Source organism: Nothoprocta perdicaria, unplaced genomic scaffold (genome assembly GCF_003342845.1).
Source record: "Nothoprocta perdicaria isolate Ctin4 unplaced genomic scaffold, notPer1 scaffold_201, whole genome shotgun sequence".
Lineage (NCBI taxonomy): Eukaryota > Metazoa > Chordata > Aves > Tinamiformes > Tinamidae > Nothoprocta > Nothoprocta perdicaria.
This window is the reverse complement of record NW_020455217.1, coordinates 740249-758139: the sequence shown is the minus strand read 5'-3', so window position 1 is coordinate 758139 and position 17891 is coordinate 740249. Positions and strand designations below refer to the sequence as shown.

The 17891-nt window shown below is 45.0% G+C and overlaps 1 protein-coding gene across 1 annotated transcript; it reads left to right on the top strand.

Moving 5' to 3' along the window:
* The first annotated feature begins 286 nt into the window (after positions 1 to 286).
* Positions 287 to 17638, top strand: TBCEL (tubulin folding cofactor E like). Its single transcript, XM_026038120.1, has 8 exons — positions 287 to 302; positions 2670 to 2819; positions 5399 to 5538; positions 7355 to 7536; positions 8584 to 8840; positions 9461 to 9587; positions 10011 to 10127; positions 13449 to 17638. Exons 1-8 carry the CDS (start codon positions 296 to 298, stop codon positions 13765 to 13767), a joined length of 1299 nt encoding a protein of 432 aa, XP_025893905.1. The 5' UTR covers positions 287 to 295; the 3' UTR covers positions 13768 to 17638.
* The last annotated feature ends 253 nt before the right edge of the window (positions 17639 to 17891 follow it).

Below are 17891 nucleotides of genomic sequence, written 5' to 3'. Positions count from 1 at the left end.
TGAGGAGGTATTTGAACTCCCCCAACACTGCTGTCATTTGTTTTGCTAAGGTAAATCTGGAAAAGATGGTGACTAAAAGTTGCCGAATATAAAGAGTGCTAGTTTTGGTTTGCTTTGTTTTCCAGTTCTGGAATACTCTTGTGTTTAAGGACCAGGTGAGAACATTTTGGTGATATTTTTCTTTTAATGTTATGTTGATGTGACTTCCCCCTTTGGAATTTCTCACTTGATGTTAGCTCAGYGGATGAACAGGAGCCAAGCTGACTGAAAAGTGGAGTAAAGGACAGAAAGCTCTATGGGTGGTGAGTTCCAGAGCAGGATGTCTCAGTGTCCATCTGGGAAGCAATGTCTCTCTCTCTTACAATGCTGAACTTCAAATGGACTTTTAATTTGAGAGCCTTTCAGCCTAAAGCCTTGGCTGTCCATACAAGTCATTTATGTGGTGTATGCGTTATCGTAAAATTAAGTGTTGACTTTGTGACACAAATTTTTCTTTAAGGACTTGATCTGAGGTTCTAGTCACTTGCTAAGATACTGATGTGAATTGGACTGTTAGTTTCTGTAGCTGATGTATGGTTAAAAAGGTTGGAGTATTCCTCTTTTTTTGATAAGACACGTTTTTTAAATCTATGTTTGTAACATATAGTGCATATATAGCATATGATATGTAATAGGTTTCAGTTATTGGGCTTATTATACTAAATTCCATTGTGAGAGAGGGTTTTTTAAGTAGTCTATTCAAGAATAGGAGTAGAGTGGGGCTTGTTAAACAGTTGATTCTCAGCAAAAGCAAACTGAACCTTACTTGCTGATATTTTTTGTTCAGTAGTTTATATAAACTATAAAACTTGTATATATCCTTGMCTTTAATGAATCTAAATGGAAGTTCTTGGCAGCAGAGAGGGTTTTTAATTCAGGGTTGGCTAGCAGCATCACTTCAAAATAGGTGCGATGCCCTCATTAACTCAAGGTGTGTGTTTCCTCCACAAGTCCTGGAAGTCCTGGAGTTGTTGATACATTTGCAAAATGCGCGTGTGAGTTTTGCTGGTCTATTTGAAATATAATTAATGTTAATTTATGAAAATGCTACTCTGTGGCTAATAGCATGCTCTAGGAAATCTGTATTTAATTCCTGCGTGTTTGTGCCTTGTGCAGTTAGAACCGACAGATGTGGTTTTCTCCTCTGAGCCCCGGATAAGTGGYAGGCCCTGTCGGGAAATGTAAGGGCTCTTTCTATTCAACCTGCAAGTAATACGGTTCTCTTGGCTGTGCGTGTAACAAATGTGATTCCCTTTTATCTGGAATTACATAAAATTTAAAGTTCAGAGTGCACGAAGGAAAGCAGGATGGGTAAATTGATTTTCACCTTGGGTACAACAGAATACCAACTYCTATGGTATCTTTGTGCCAAGTAACTTCCAGCTGGCATTTGATATCTTACTCAAAAGGTCAGCAGCCTGCCATGCACCAAGGCCTTTTTCCTGTGCTGTCGTGTTCTGTGACATGCAGATATGAAGGGCGTGTTTATCTTCAAGATGCTTTGAACAGCTGCGAAATTGAAATGGCAATACTTTCTTTCTAGACTGGTCAAGTGACGTGTTTGTTTCACGACGCAGCAGTTGTATCCCTATTAGGAGCCCACGTTTGCAAGCAGGATGGGAGAACTGTAATTCTTTGCAAATAGCAGAGAAGTGATGATATTGCTTTTTTGACTAAAACTTGCTTTGAATGAGGCACTGTTGTCAGTGCAGATGAGAGCCCTGAGATACCTTAGTGAGCTTAATATCAAACTCGAGTACTTCCATGACACCCTGTGGGCCAGCTGATGGAAGCCTCGTCAGCAGAGGCTGTTCAGCTCCCCACGATYTACAGCACTGGGGTAATTTAAAACACAAACAAAAGCTTTTTTCTAGGGAGGGGAGGGGGACACAAAAAGTTATGGCTAAAGCCATCGCCTTTATTTTGTCTACTTAGCTGAAATGCAGGCATCTCTGGTGGGAAGCATATTTCYATCTCAAACGTGCAATTGAAATGCATCATAATCTGTCAAAGCAAGTGACAGTGGATAAATATTATTGTCCCCAGCCAACAGAAGAGTCGTTTTGCATTGGAGTTTAAAGACCTAGCTGTAACTTCGGCACACCAAGCACAGCAATTAGAATCCTCAAAGCTATTCTTGACTGAAAGTCCTGAGCTAGAGAAAAGGGAAGTGACACAATGCAAACACTCTTCCAAGAAATTTCCTTCTCTTAAACAACTCTTCCTTTTCTGCCTTCTGTGCAATCCTGCAAATATCTTTGAGAATATGTATGCAGATCCCAATCCACTTGTAAGGGCAAATAAGTTCTCTCTTGCAGTTTGGGGGAGCTGGGCAGTTCTGAAGGAGTGTGTGGGGTCAGGAGGTGTTGTGCTTGGACAGCAATGGTGTGATTAAATGGGCTTGTTTGTATTAAACCCTCTTTTTTTCAAGTGATGTGTTACTTGAAGATTAAATTTGCAATATAACCTGGTAGACTAATCTGCAATTCAGAAGAAATGAAGCCCATGACCCAGCTGGTTCTGTGTTTCTAGGGCTACTGAAATAGCTAATAATAGCTATTAATATAGCTATTAAAATAGCTATTAATAGCTGAYTGTTTATGTCCTCTGATGTTTTCTTTATGAATTAGAAGTCCAAAAAGGGAGCATGGACCAGCCCAGTGGAAGAAGTTTCATGCAAGTTCTTTGTGAGAAATACAGCCCCGAGAACTTCCCGTATCGTCGTGGTCCTGGTATGGGGGTGCACGTTCCAGCAACGCCCCAAGGTTCCCCTATGAAAGGTAGGGTTTCTGTCTTTYCAAACCTATTTGGGGCTTTGTGGGGAACTAGGTCCTCTGTTGTCATTGCTCTTGTTGAAGGATGAATCCCCCTTAATTGCCTTGAAGAGAACTGTCATACTTGTATTACTGTGTGTTTCTTACAGTTCTGTTGTGTATCTGGTTCGAAGTAGTGTACTCTAATCATTGCCAGGCTCCAGGTAGTTGGACAGCAGTGCTCCCAGCAGCAGCCCACAATTATATAGGGTTATAGAAGAGGGTTCAAATTGCTGGGGTCAAGTATCACTTGAATTTTGGTCCTTCTGACTCATCTCCTGACCTTCCTTCTTAACTRTGGGAAGCCTACTTTGCATTTATTTTCTTCTCTCAGATGCAGATGACTGCCTGTTTCACGTATTAAGGATTTAATTAACTTTGCTTGCAAATAAAATGAAATGTAAAAATTGTTGGGAGAGGCAGGAGCCAGGAGACTAGCATGTAACACAAATGGAAAATTGATCCAGTGACTGAAATGGTTGCTGTAGAATTCAAATAAGTTTCCCTACCCCCTTTATTGATAGCATAACAGTATCCTGKTGAAAGAAAGATGAAAAAAGGCCATGTGCAAAGCTGAGTTTTTAAGGACTCAGCTGTCTCGCAGTTTATTTTCCTCAGGCTGGTGATACTAACTATTTTACTAGTACTGGTAACAAGATGTGTTTTTGCAAAGGTGGCTTAGAAACACTCCGATTTGATGCAGAGCTTATATAGCTCTGTATGCCAGTGGTATTGCATAGTGCCATCAACTTACATGAATGCCTGCAGGTTCACAGGGAGTCAAGAGTACGCTGGCCTGGGCCATTTACGAAGCTAAACAAGGAGTCATTTAATCTCCAAATAGGATTCTTTTGAGTCAAGTGGCCCAAGTCAGTTTGTGGTTTATGTTACTTGAGCTTACTTCTCAAAACACTGAATGATCTCTGAGCAAGCTGATACTGACGTTATGGAGAAATGCCTCTTTCTCCCCTGCTTCTGACTGTACTGCCTTGAGGGAGCTTCAGACAGATGTATGTCTGAAGTGCTGTGCTGTTCACGTGTGTCCATCAGCATCCTTTAATGGAAAATCCATGTCACTATTTCTAGCTTTTTAAACTGGATCAATCTGGCACCCTTTAGTCTTCCCTTAAGCTCTGGTGTGAGCACTTGGTTCTCTGTTTATTCAGATGATTCCGAGATTCAGATTTATCCCACCAGAACTGCCGCTTCTTTGTGTAACCTTTTGCCTATCTGGAGATGCAGCTAAAGTTTAAAATTCCGTCAGGTCAATTTGTATCATAACCAGCCCCAAAGGGGAAAATAGCCATGGAAGTTAGCTGGATGAATTTACAGTAACTGAGTTTGACAGGGGAAAGGGAAGTGCCTGAGTTCAGTTAAGGATAAAATGTACTGCCTGTCGCTCAACATTAACAAGAACAGAAAACCACCTTAATGGAATATTCAGTCAACCCTCTTTCTCCATCTTATGTGGGAGGCACACTTATCTGAGAAGAGAGACCTTGCTTATAATTCTTAAAATGTGACTTCAACATAGCTTATAAGTACCTCATGAATAATTTCCAGAGCACTGCACTGTCTTTTAAAGAAGTCCGATGCTAATGAACTTGAAACTCAAATTGCTGTGATGATTGTCTGCTGTTACAATACCTTTCCAGTCAAGCAGTTGTCAAGTACTAGGAGAGAGAAAAGGGACTAAATTTTAGGGAGAAGCCTGTTGTTAAATTTTAGTGGATTTTGGTAGTCAGCAGAGGTGAGAGAATTGTATTCTGTCTGAAAGACTGTAAGATTGATTRCATGCTTTGTCTGAACATGAACTTCTGGTGTTGAAATGGTTTTCTGTTACAAATCCATAGCTATTTACATTGTCATGGTTATGCATTAGCGAATCGGGCCGTGACTGTGATCCAAGTCCTTGCTTGTGAAATAGCTTTAAGACTGTTTACCTGTGTGGTTCTGTGACTAGAGCAAAACTTAGCACAAGTATAAAAGGCAGAGCAATCTACTAAGGTTTCACAGGTTATAACAGCATTAGCATCTTATTTTGTTGAAAAGGAAAAGCCTAGGAGATAAATGTTTAAATAATTTCTATGCCATTCCTAACCAAAAATGAGCTAAGTACAAGTATAAGGGAATGTGACTCAGTACAAGTWACGGTCCACGTAGACCCATGTCCTATCTGCAGGAGCAGATGCTTAGGGAAGAGCCCAAGTTCTGGCAGGCGCTGATACGACTCGGACTATAAACTAGGAGTGCGTGGCCTGTCCTTGCTGGGGTGCAGAAAGGCAGGCATGTGGGAAATGAGCATTGATGCACCCTGATGCTGCTCATTTAGAGGCAGGAGGACTTTCTGGTTTATGTTGGACCCTTGTTGTAAAATACATTTACATCCCGATATCTCTTGAATATGTGTAAATTGTGGTAATTACTGTTGGATCCTTTTATCTTGCTGGATTTCATTTTCTTTGTGCTTGTGGAGACCAAGGGCTCGTCTCCCGTGTCTAAGGAATGCGGTGCTGACTGGTGCTGCTCTTTTTTTCCCRTTTCAGATCGCCTCAACCTTCCAAGCGTGCTGGTATTGAACAGCTGCGGCATAACCTGTGCAGGGGATGAGAACGAAATCGCTGCCTTCTGCGCGCAYGTGTCTGAGCTAGATCTTTCTGACAATAAGCTGGAAGATTGGCATGAGGTAAAAAAGGCTTTCTGAATAGCTTTGATGGCTGCTACGGTGACTGTGAATGCTTTGCTAGTTATAAGGGTATTAAGCTCATTTAAGGTGATATATGKTTTTTTTGTGGGTTCTTTTTCATCTTTGAAGTTGATGTTTATTTACTTTGACAACTGCAGAGCGATAAACTTGATGAATATGATCCATATGAGCACTTGAGTCCATTTTCCTAGTGACTTATGGTCTTGGCCAATAGGTGACAAATGTATTTTCTATCATGCAAAGCACTGGAACCGTCATTCAAACATCAGGAGGTTAATGAGCAGTGCAGTTTGTTAACAGTGAGGCTGAAGAGGTCAGAGGCCTGGGACTTGATTCCAGTTCTGCCACTGATTCTGTGACACAGGGCAAGGTGCTTTTCCTTTCTCTGCTTTAGTTTCTGCACCTGCAGAACAGGTTTAATATCATCTGCCTCCTAGGACATTTTGAAGCCTCGTTAATTAGTGCTAAATACTATTATAAAATGCTTTGAAGAGCTTGGCTGAGGTATGCTAGGTAAATGTAGTGTAATATCACTAAAGAAATCACAACACGTTCGGGTGTCATCGTTCCTCACTGGTGTATGCCCTGCTTTTATGACAGGATTGATTGTTAGAAATACGTTAGAAAAAGAACAAGATCCACGACCTAAAAATTTTCACGAGTTTCTAGAGAAGGCAGATCTGCGTAAATGCTCCAACTCCGGCACAGATGTTGCCAARTCAGAGGCAGGAAGGGTCTCTCCCTGTCCTGCCGATGCCTGTGTTAGTCTACAAGGTGTCATCTCCGTGGGAGGGAATGACGACTGTAACCCCCCCGTTTGCCTGCGAGACTAGCACTAGTGTGTCGGGTCAGAAGCTGTTGTTCCATTATATCTACTGCTTCTCACTGATTCAGTTACCCAGTCRAGGAGGAAAATCAGATTGATGGGATGTGTTGTTTACAAATTGATATTGGCTGGTTGTTCTTCTCACTTAATCTTCTTTTAGGTGCCTACAAATTGATCATTTATTAACCTATTCCAGTATTTTTCTACATATAGGTGAGATTCAGATCAGTACCTACCAATCACACGATGCACTGTGTATCCACACTCCAGAGGTGCACACTCTCTGCATCTGGCTTTCCTTCCTATTTTTTGATCTTCTTCTGTACTGTCTGCTGATTTGCCCTCAGGTACACATTTGGTACACACAAAAGAGAAAGTAGCCCCAAGCACAGTTGGCTGAACATTTGAACTGATCGTTGAGAAAGCTGCTGTTATCAGAATAATGCAATCCAGTACGGAATTCGCTGTAGGTGTACAGTGGGCCTCTGTCTTTTACCCTGAGCAAAACAGGGTGGTCTCTGACTAGCGTGAGCAGTAGAAAGCCGAGCAAGTGCTCAGTGTGACAGCCGTAAACTCAAGGGACATAGCAGTTGCCTTCCTAAAAGAGGGCTACAGCAGTTTTCTAAGATACTACCCGCTTTAGCGTGCTACTTCTTAAGCTTGGTGTTTGGGTGGATTTTGTGACCTCTCCTAAGGGACATGCTTTCTCTTATCAAGCTGCTTTGAAAGTGTAATTAAATGAACTGTTGGGGTGAATGAGCAATTAACCAATCGATTTAGATCAGTGAATTCCTGGAGTATGAATTACAGATAGTTATCAAGAGGTCTTCCCCCTCCCCCAGGTAGTTTCCTTGTCTCACGGTCATTCTGAAGGGCCCCCTTTTAGGAGATGGGATATGATTGCATGAGGTCCGATTACTACTTGATAAACACTTTTTTTTTCTCTGTTTTTTTTTCCTCCCCACCTAGGTCAGTAAAATCGTGTCCAACGTTCCCCACTTGGAGTTTCTAAACCTGAGTTCCAATCCTCTCAGTTTGTCCGTTTTAGAGCGACGATGCGCTGGGTCTTTCGCCGGGGTTCGCAAGCTCGTGCTCAACAACAGCAAAGCGTCCTGGGAAACGGTCCACACGATCCTGCAGGAGTTACCGGAGTAAGCGCGGGGAGTTTGGCATGGAAAGGGTGCTCACTGCATGCAGCTCAAGGCTCCCTTGTCAAATCCCGTGGTGGGGACGAGTGAGAGGGGTGACAAAGTGAACTTGACCCGTAGAGGGAAAGGGGATTTGTGCTTTGGGAGTTTAGAAACTGGCCAGTTGAATATTTCACGTTGTCTTTAAAGCTGAAATTGTTTGGCTCTGCAAAGCCAAAGGCCCTTCTTTCACATCTGAACAGTAATGCTGAGAGATGGTGATGATCCTGACAATTCAGGAGGTGACATGCATTCCTCTGAGTCACTGCCACATGAATGGCATGCTGCACACCTGCAGTAGTGACTCTTGAAAGACATGTAAATTTGAGGATCTGGCCACTTGACAAGTAATATTTCATCATGCTTTTTTGTGAGAATTGTTGTTTTCTGTGGCTTGGCCACCGTCCACCTGGGCAGTGGCCTTCTGCTTCCCCAAACATCCTCAGTGGCTTCAATTTGATACCAGATATCTCTTTGTACCACCAATAATATGGACAAAGAGAGTTGTCTGTGTTGTATACCAATTTCTTCTAAATTAAGTGATGAACATTGACTTTTACAGCAAATAAAGTAACTGTGGTTGTTGGGTTAGTGGCTTGCTGGGCACAAACGTGGAATGCTTTTCTGAGCAATCTGCTCCATGATTAATACTAGTAGAAGTATTTTGGAGGTTAGGGGAATGTTTAGAGGTATTTTTCATCTGTGCCAGAGACTTGTGGATGGGTGTGAAGTTGAAACCCTCCATTTTGACTGTTCAAAGGCTTTCACCACATTGAGGTTTCAAATCACATAAGATCGTGATTTGAAGATAAGATAAGGATAAGATAAGGATAAGATAAGGATAAGATAAGGATAAGATAAGGATAAGATAAGGATAAGATAAGGATAAGATAAGGATAAGATAAGGATAAGATAAGGATAAGATAAGGGATGCAGGTCCCTCTATGTAAGGTGGCAACCATTTCAGAAGGAATATTGAGATAATAATATGATCTTTCTTCTCTTCTGCAGCTTGGAGGAGCTCTTCCTGTGCCTTAATGACTATGAAACAGTGTCTTGTCCTCCAATTTGCTGTCAATCTCTCAAATTACTCCACATAACTGACAACAATCTTCAAGACTGGACTGAAATTCGAAAACTGGGGATTATGTTCCCATCACTAGACACACTTATTCTGGCTAACAACAACCTAACAACCATTGAAGAGTCGGAAGATTCGCTAGCAAGGCTGTTCCCAAACTTGCGATCCATCAATTTGCACAAATCAGGTGAGAGCCTGGGAGCTGCATGCTCTTTGTTCTCGGTGTAGGTGACAGCAATTGACCAGAATTTTTCCTCTGGAGTCAGTGAAAAATGCTCACTCTGATGTCCTTTGAAAATTAGGCCTTGATGTGGTGGCTTACTGCAAGAACTCTAATCGCCTTTAAAACGATAACTTTTTTTTCCCTGTGTTTTCTGCACCGAGGAGGTGAGCCTGCTGATTGGTTTTCTGGCAGAATGGATTTCTAACTTGCTTTGTTAGTTTAAGCATCTGGAACATTGAGCTGAAAAGGATTACATTAAGCTTTTCTGCATTCACAGCAAAAGGAAGCAAAGACAATTGGTGTTGGTATCACTRTGTAATCACTAGGCTTGATTCTCCACATTTATTTAGTATTTTACCCCCTCTACTTGCGCTGTTATCCTGCATGCCAGATTTTGAGTCGGCTAAAAATGAATTAAGTGTGTTTTGCTTTGCCACTTTGTAGTGGCACTTCACAGGAATAAGTGGACTTCTTCAAGCAGCTTCAGTTGACCCTGCGCCATCGTGTATGTTCTTTGACCATGTTTGACCTTCCTTGATATATCTTATCTGTGTGTGTTTAAGCAAGTCATTTCTCTGGAACAGGTCTGCACAGCTGGGAAGACATTGACAAGCTAAATTCTTTTCCCAAGCTCGAGGAAGTCAAATTGCTAGGAATCCCCTTGCTGCAGTCCTACACCACTGAGGAGCGCAGGAAGCTGCTAATAGCCAGGTCTGTGGTTTGTTTCTACTGCTCATGGGCAGCATTAAATAAAAATGAACGGCTGGGAGGGGGTAATCACAGGAAGAGGCTGTTATGAGACTTTGGTGTTTTTCCTGTGTGGGACAGAAAGGAAGAAGTGGCAATGTTCAGCCTAAAATCTGTATTTTTCAGAGAATTTCTTGAGCCTCATATGTGTGTGTGTATGCAATCCATGTGTGTGCTCAAATGCCAGTGCTTTTTTAAAAGTCTTTTGGAGACACTTTGGGCATGGAACTTGCCCTCTTAAGAGAGAGAATGGAGGCTTAAACTACCTGCCATGACGCTCCTGATGACAGAGTCGCAGATTGTAGCTTTTGTCCATGCCTGCCTTGCCAGCACACCCTGACTGCGTTTCTGTTCTTGCTGACKGTGTTTCTCGGTGTCTACGAGCAGGTTGCCATCTATTGTGAAGCTTAATGGAAGCATTGTTGCCGATGGGGAGCGAGAGGACTCCGAACGATTCTTCATCCGATATTACATGGAGTTCCCAGAGGAGGAAGTCCCATTCAGGTATGAATTCGTTGTTCTGAAATGYAGAGCAGGCATGAAAGGGAAGCAAGGCAAAATGAAAGGTGCCCTGATGGATCATACATGCAAATTGGAGCTAGCTGCTCCTTAGAAAACATTTTTGCCTTCTTCCTGGCTTGTCTTCCTCATTCTGTTTTAGTGCATGTCATTCATATAGAAGTTGTTGTCCAGTGACTTGCTGAATCACTTCTGGGTCACATTCAACCTTCAAGTGTCCACGTCTAGTGCCATTTTGCAACATGACTGTTCGGTTAATGATCTTCTTTGCTYGCTGGCCTCCCTGGTGGCTAGTTCRTAATCCACCTTTGTTTGGGAGTCCTGCAAAGTCAGGACAGATCTTTCTGGTGCTGAGCCGAGACATCTAGTTCTCTTGACCACCTGACGTGCGGAATGTCGTGGTGTTAGGAAGCTGTCCCCTCACTTTTAAACTCACAGATCGGACATCTGATGGTTTTTCTTTGCCAGAAATCTATGCTCAGTGATCTGTTAATCTTAGTAAACTAATGATCTTTGACAGATGCTGTTCATTCAGTATCTTCTCTAAGCCAGCATCTACTTACTGCTTCCTAATGAGGATGGATCACTGAGCATCAAGSTAGTGCATTTACAGGTGTTTTGCACTAGGACAGTGCACTTGCCCTCACATGCTTTTCAAACAGTGAACATAATCTTTTCTTTACAGAAGAGTGTAAGAGAAGTGAGTGCGTTCAGGGACAAACTGTGGCAGAAAAGGTTAAGGGTATGGCCTGGTAGAGGTTACAGAGCTGGAAATTAGATTCTGGTCAGTGTTTCATTGGTCATTGGTGTTGCCTTCAGCTTAACTCAAAGGGCTTTTTGAAAGAGTTGTGTATTTGACCTGCCGATACAGTAAGTGCTTCAGAAGGCTGGAATGGAGAGTGATGTTGATACCAAGAGGTCCAGTGCTTGCAGTATTTGCTAATCAGAATCAGTTTGGAAGTGAATGCTACTAATATAGTTAGGAAAACAAGACAGCTGGTGATCCCTGTGTCTTTTGCAAGGGACAAGTCTTGGCTTGTAATTTTAGAAGCCCTTCCAGCAGAAAAAAAAATGAAACAAACATTGGAAGGGATAGCAACACAGCCTGGGAATGCAGAGCGGCACCATGCACAACCAAGCTGTGTTTCCAGGTATTCAGGCATACCTGAATATCTCAGGGTACCCCTATCATAAAGCTGGGCTCTGGAAAGAAGTACGTTGATGAACACGCTGTCTCTCTGTSCTGTTTCAGTACAAGAGATTTGCCTCCTCTGCTGATCCCGTAACCTTTAGACACTGTTACTGTCCTCCTCTTAATCAATGGGCTCTTTGTCTGAATCCTTTCATCCATGCAGCGTTTCCAGGAGACTTGAGCGGCTCCGAAAGGGGGTTATTCTGTTCTGGATGGGTTGTGTGCCACTTCAGAATATTTTCCAGTGAGGCTGCAGAGGGCTGAGAGGTGTTCTTAGTGCCGAGGGCCAGATTGCGTAATATTCTTATAAGAACTGAAATTTGATGTCCTTTGCAGAGTGATTTTTTCTTGTTTGTTGTTGAAACTTCCTCCGCTTTGCACCCAGGTCCAGTGCTGTCTCTCAGAAGGTGGTTTGCAATTAGAATCTAATCAGGGCAAATGCCCGTTGTGGCTGGGGGTACGGCATCTGCATTGCAGTGCTGCCTCAAGTGGAGGACTGAGACACGTTTGCGCAAGGAAGACTCACAAGTGCAAGCCCCCCCTCCCGACTGTAGATGCGTAGTGTGTGATAAACACACAGCACGCTGGCTGGTGTTAAACCACCCTGATTGTGTGGTAGCTCTTCACTGACTGCAGCTCGAAGGGGTAGAACAAGGAGTGAAACAGACAGCATAATATGTGTCCGGGTGATGTGGGCTAGAGAGCAGCGCTGCGCGTACAGTCCAGTACTGGCGGCCTCCCTGGGTGACGTCGTTGCTGCTGTGGGCTTTTAACGAGGCYGCTGTTCGTCTGCAGCACATCAGAGGCACTTTCGGCCAGGCTGGGTTCCCCAGCATCATTGCCTGCGGCAGCCGGTGTCCGTCAGGCTGTGAGGGCTGATTGCTGGTCTCCTGGCGCCTGTCACCAGGCTGTGACAGAGCCGTGTGAGCAGAGTGCCTTCATCCTTGCTGAGATGGGGCTGTCCGCTAGTTTACACTTCTGGCTTGTGCTTAGTGCACGAGGAGGGGCTGCAAAGGCTCTTCTGCCTTTCCTTGCCTTGAGAAAGATGGTGTTGCCTGACCCTGTACGTGCATACAGCTTGCCCTTGGGTGAGCTTAACACCTTCCCAGGACTGCTCATGTGTACTTGGACACTGCGCCTCGGAGAAGGCTCCTTAGGGAAACCCCCGTGTGCCGTGGCCCTCACCTCGCTCCCCACTGTCCTGCCGAAACGTTGCCGCCTGGAGCAGCGTCCCTGGGGCCGGCTGCGTTGTCAGATGCCGTCAGCACCTGAGGGCCGGTGGCGGCACCGGTCGCGTTCAGCTCGGAGCCGCGGYGGGAACAAAAGGAGCTTTCTGTGCGCTGCACACGGAGCGCCTCTGAAACGCTGCCTCCTCCCTGCAGCCCTTGAGCTGCCCTGCTCCATTGCACTSTGCTCTGCACTGACATTTTACCACTTTCCCAGCTGGGCCACATTGCTGCTGCCATTCCTGGTGGTGGCGAGATGTGCTGCCRGGGTGGGAGCCGTGCTAGAGCTACGCCAGTAAAATTCTCGTGTCCTTTCAGAAGAGGCCTTGCTCGGTGYGGGAAAAGCCTGCTGAATTGTGGACGAGAATTGTCTTGTGTGAGCAGAATAGACTAAGAAAACTCCCAGAMGTGTTTTGGGACTCCTTGGCAAATGGGTTCTTTCTTTGGTCGTTTCTGTGCGAGCTACTTGCCTGACAAGAGGAGGGTGCTGCAGCCTTTGAACTCTAGTGCAGCAATATTCTGTACTCAGGGGAGCTTCATCCTTCCTCCTCACCTTGAGGAAATTGTCAGTTAAGCCAGCAGATGTTTCCAGCAGAGCCATATGTGAGTCTTTCGCTAAAACAGAGGACAGGGATCACTCAGCACTCTCTGGGTTCTGGTGTCAGTCCTTGTCAAATAGTTCTGGGCACTCGGACTCCGCATSTACGTCTTGTAAACTGGCCCCTGTATTCTCCATCCGGATATTAATTTAAGCTTTGCAGTCTAGTAGCATTCTTGGATGATTGCTGCTGCAGAATGGTAGCATTTAAAAATAAATGGTGCCTTGTAAAGAATGCAGTGGCTGTATGAGGAGCTGTGATGCAACTCTGGACCTGTTCTGCTTTTCAGGTATCACGAGCTGGTAACAAAGTATGGGAAGCTGGAACCTTTGGCAGTAGTGGATCTCCGGCCACAGAGCAGCGCGAAAGTGGAAGTTCACTTCAAGGATAAGGTAGAAGAGATGTCGATCCGCCTTGATCAGACTGTGGCAGAATTAAAGAAGCAATTAAAAACTGTCGTGCAGCTGTCGACAAGCAACATGTTGCTCTTCTACCTGGACCACGAAGCTCCCTTCGGGCCCGAGGAGATGAAGTACAACTCACGAGCACTGCATTCTTACGGCATTCGGGATGGAGATAAACTTTATGTGGAGCCCAGAATGAAATAGCCTCTTTTGACCTTGTGTGTGCACACGTGTGTGCACGCCCCCCACACACCCACACACATGCATTAAGGAGTTTTTGCAGGGTTTTTATTTCAGCAGGTTGGTTGAGGTTTGGTTGTGTTTATAGCAGGTGATTTCTTAGCCCGGAGAGTGTGCCCTGGTCTCAGAACCATGCCCACCATCCAGTGCAGGTGACCTCGAGGTGGCARTTGACTTCAGTGCATGTGTTTCAGTGTGTCCAATACCTTGATGTTTTCATCGATGCTCCGGTATACTCGTGATTTGGCATGAATGGTCAGTTGTTCAAGCTAAAGAGTGCTAGGGCCCATAAGTTAGGGAGCTGTTTTTTGTGGGTTTCTTCTTTTTGATACAACAGAGCACCCTTTTTGCCTAGCTATCTGACTGTAGCTTTAGCCAGCTGAAGTACTTTTCTAGCTGGGTGCTGTCTCTCAACTTTTTGTTGCGCTTGAGTTCACTGGAAGGATGTTGGACAGTAATCGGCTTGAATCCGAGCTCAGGTATTTGGTGCGTCCTGCATCCTTAATTCCACTGGTTGGCCAGACTGAACCAGGTGGGAAAATGAGAGAGACCCTCTCAGAAGGAAGATTTCCGTTTGGAATTTGCAGTCTGTGTCTATGCTGTCCCACTCTGAGTGTTGATGGAAAGGCTCGATTTCTGTGTCCGTCCTGCAACACTGAAAGCCTGGAGGCCAAGGTATCTTGCCCATGTAAGTTAGGAGGGAGATTTTGGAAGGCAATGGATGGGCCTTGYGTTAGGTGGAGTTGAAGCTAAGAGCACAGGATTGTGCTGAAGCTCTGTTCCCACCTTGGCTACGGACCATCACCGCAGCACTGGAAAGATCCATTGTAAGCACTTAGCATTGAGACAGTGTGTACTGTGTCTCTCTCCTGGGAGAGAGTAAGCCTAAAGCTGATGTTTTTATGTATGTTTCTGTTGCACCAGAACTGAAATTTAGCACTTTTCCCAGCCCGTGAATGTGGGGTCCCTGCTTAGGGTATGAACTAGGAAAGTTCTGGCTCAGATCAGGTTATAGAAGGTCAGTTAATGAGCCACTCTTCTCACGTTTATTGTAAAGCAGTTTTTCCCCCTCTATATCAGCTTTCCCCTCATGCACCTTGTAGGCATTGTGTGCTGCTGCTTGAATTAGCCCCTTTTCTGCATCCGAGCAGATTCCCTTTACTCGTGCTATGAGACCCTCGTTCCTTTCTATCTCTTGTAAATCAGACAGCCGTTTCATTTTACTGTGTCCTGCCTGCTCCCCTGTCACCCTGACAAGCTGAAGACTTTTCAGATTCCTTGGTTATAAGCAACTGCATAAGAAGTTTGTCAAGCTGGGCAGCGAGGGCTCTAGTTACACGTGAACTTCTGACCTTAATTTTGAAGCGTTCTCAATCCCACTTGCACTTTCTTTCCCGTGATGCTTTTGTCCCCATCACTGAGCTCCTTTATATCCTCGGAGTTGTGTGTTTCTCTTCATATTTTACCTAGATTGCGGGGTGGGGTAGAATGGGAGGGTATGAAGTATTATCTCGTAATCTTCAGGTTCAGGATGTAGGATCCGTTCGGAGGAGGCTGGTTCGGCATCCAGGGTAGTGATGAAAATGGAAGGATATAAGATAAGTTAATCATTTGTGCCTCATCCCCCTGCCAAAAAATGTACATCTCGTGGCGTTGCTGAGATGAGCAATACAAAACAGAGCAAGACTTGCTGTTTGTGACAGAGAGTCCGCAGTACGGGGCTGTGGGACCCTGGTACCCATCATGCAGAAGCATGGGGAGATGGCAGCCGTGTAACATAAGATGATGCTTTTATAAGCTAGAGCTTTACTGAAGATGTATTTTCCATTTGGGTAGTGAAAGGCATTTGCTGCCTTATAGTGGAACTCTAAAGCCAACACTTATATATGATATATACATACGTACGCGTAGGAAAAGTTGTGTTTAATAAGATATTTTGTTATAAAACAAAGTTTTATGAAGATATGGTTGTTTAATATTAGAAGCCTATTTCTCCCCTTGACCTCCTGTTTAAGTACATTATCCATCAGTCGCTGGATTGTTACAGGTAAGYGACTGATGCAGGTACAAGGAAATACCTGATCTAATTCTATAGAGCAGTCATTACCTATGTGGGTATATTTATGGCACTGTAACCGGTATTAATGGGATGCTGTAATTATTGACCAACTTTTTCAGCACAATTAAATGTCTCAGTTCCCGAGAAGGATATAAACAAGGTCAATTAAAGAATTGAATGGGATTTCAGAGAAGAACCAAATATGTGCTTGTAAGTTTGTTTGCCTGCAGAAAGTTCCGCCTGTCTGCATAGAGAATGATGGTGTCACCACGCTGGCCGTGAGCTCYGTGTAAGTAATGGTGCTTTGCAGCAGATCTGGTGGGAGATTGAAAAGGGAAAAGGCAGACACCTTTGGGCATGCCAGGCTGGAGGCGCTGCAGAGCCGCTGCAGATTTGGCGTGAGCATCTAGACCAGAACCGCTGCTCTGTCCAGGTCTGCCAGATCGCGACACAAACGTTGTGGACTTGCCTCYTTGTGAGGGAAAGGGTGTCTGTGGCCAGCGGGGTAAAGCCGTCCACTTTCTATGCAGCCAGCAGAGCGTGCGTCTGGTGAAACCCCTAAATGCCGGGTGGTTTTGAGGAGGAAAAGACATGTTCCAGGCCCCAGGCGTGTGCCTTTGGCAGTGCCACAGACACGGCAGCATGTTCCKCATCGCGTCCCTTTTTGCATCTGAGAGCTTTTGGAAAGGGTCCGGCTTTTGTGCAATGTTACCCCTTTCTAAGGGACTGAGTCCTGGGGAGAGGGCCCCGGAAAAGGTGGTTGCTTGTGCAGAACATGGGTGGTGGGAACCTGGCAGGGCTCCAAGATGGCAGGAAACTTGGTTTAAATCTCTTCCGTGCCATAAGCATCTGCATCCTCGTTTTGCCAGAAGGTCCCTAGCTCTGTCGTGTTCTTCGGAGAAGGCAGAATAGACTTGCGAGCTTCTCCTGCTTTTGTGTCCTCCTCTCCGAGCGCGACTGCTGTCAAGAGCCGTGCTCTTGTTCGTGCTAGTTCATGCACAAAGTCTGCCGCGGGCAGTTTGCGCAGTGCAAAAAGCACCTGGTTCACAAGGAATTAGGTGACAGCTGTATACCAAAGCATCGCCCGCCTCTGCGTGGCACGATCCGATGCCGCGCCGCTCTGTGTTCGGGTGCRTTCCTGTTGAATATCCACGTTTCAACCAGATGGAGCAGCCGGATTGCTAACCGGCCCTGCTAGGAATATGTACAGTGTGGCAGGGTACGGCAGGAGAGTGCTTGCTCCCTTGGGTGCTTGCACGTGCTTTCCTGGGAGTTGCATGTGTGCGTCCTGCTGGTAGATGGTGCAGCCTGGGACACCCTGGCGGAGCTGTGCTCGGTCCTGCCCCTTGCCTCTCGCTTCACCCTCGCCTCCTCTGGTCTGCAGCCCTAAAAATGCAACCAGGCGCCGGCTCGGCCTCTGTCAGTTGCCAGTTTTGCTTGTAAATGAGATTCGGTTCTGTGCATGTACAGGTTGGAAATGCAAGCGATGTGCAGGAGCAGGAGAGGCCTGCTCCGATGCAGCAGGGCTGGGGCTCTGCCGTTCGGGCCTCCGTCTCCGTGGCTGCTTTTCCTTGGTTACTGGAAACTTCAAATATAATTTAAACATGAAGTTCTTTCTATTCTTGCACTCTATTAATTATGCATCCGTATGTAATTTTAAAGAAAAAGGAAAAATTGTAAGTCCATCTCTTTTTTATTCTGGTTTCTCTCATGGGGAATACGCTTCCCGCAATTTGCCTTTGGTTTGCTTGCAGACACAGCGGTAGAATTCAGGCCAATTAGGTAATCGGTTTGGATCAGTTCAATAAACTTATTTAAATTTTGCAAAAAAAAAAAAAGATTCCAGAGTTTTGTTTCCCTCCTCCTCACCCCCACGTTCATGCACACCTCTGGGAGAGTTAAAGCACCTTGTCTTGTCTCTCAGCGCTTGTTTTTCCTCAATCTGACACGTAAGGAATCATGGTGCTCGAGAAACCACATTGGTTTGCTCTGTTCCAGCACTGTGGGGTGGGAGCATCCCCTGCCAAAA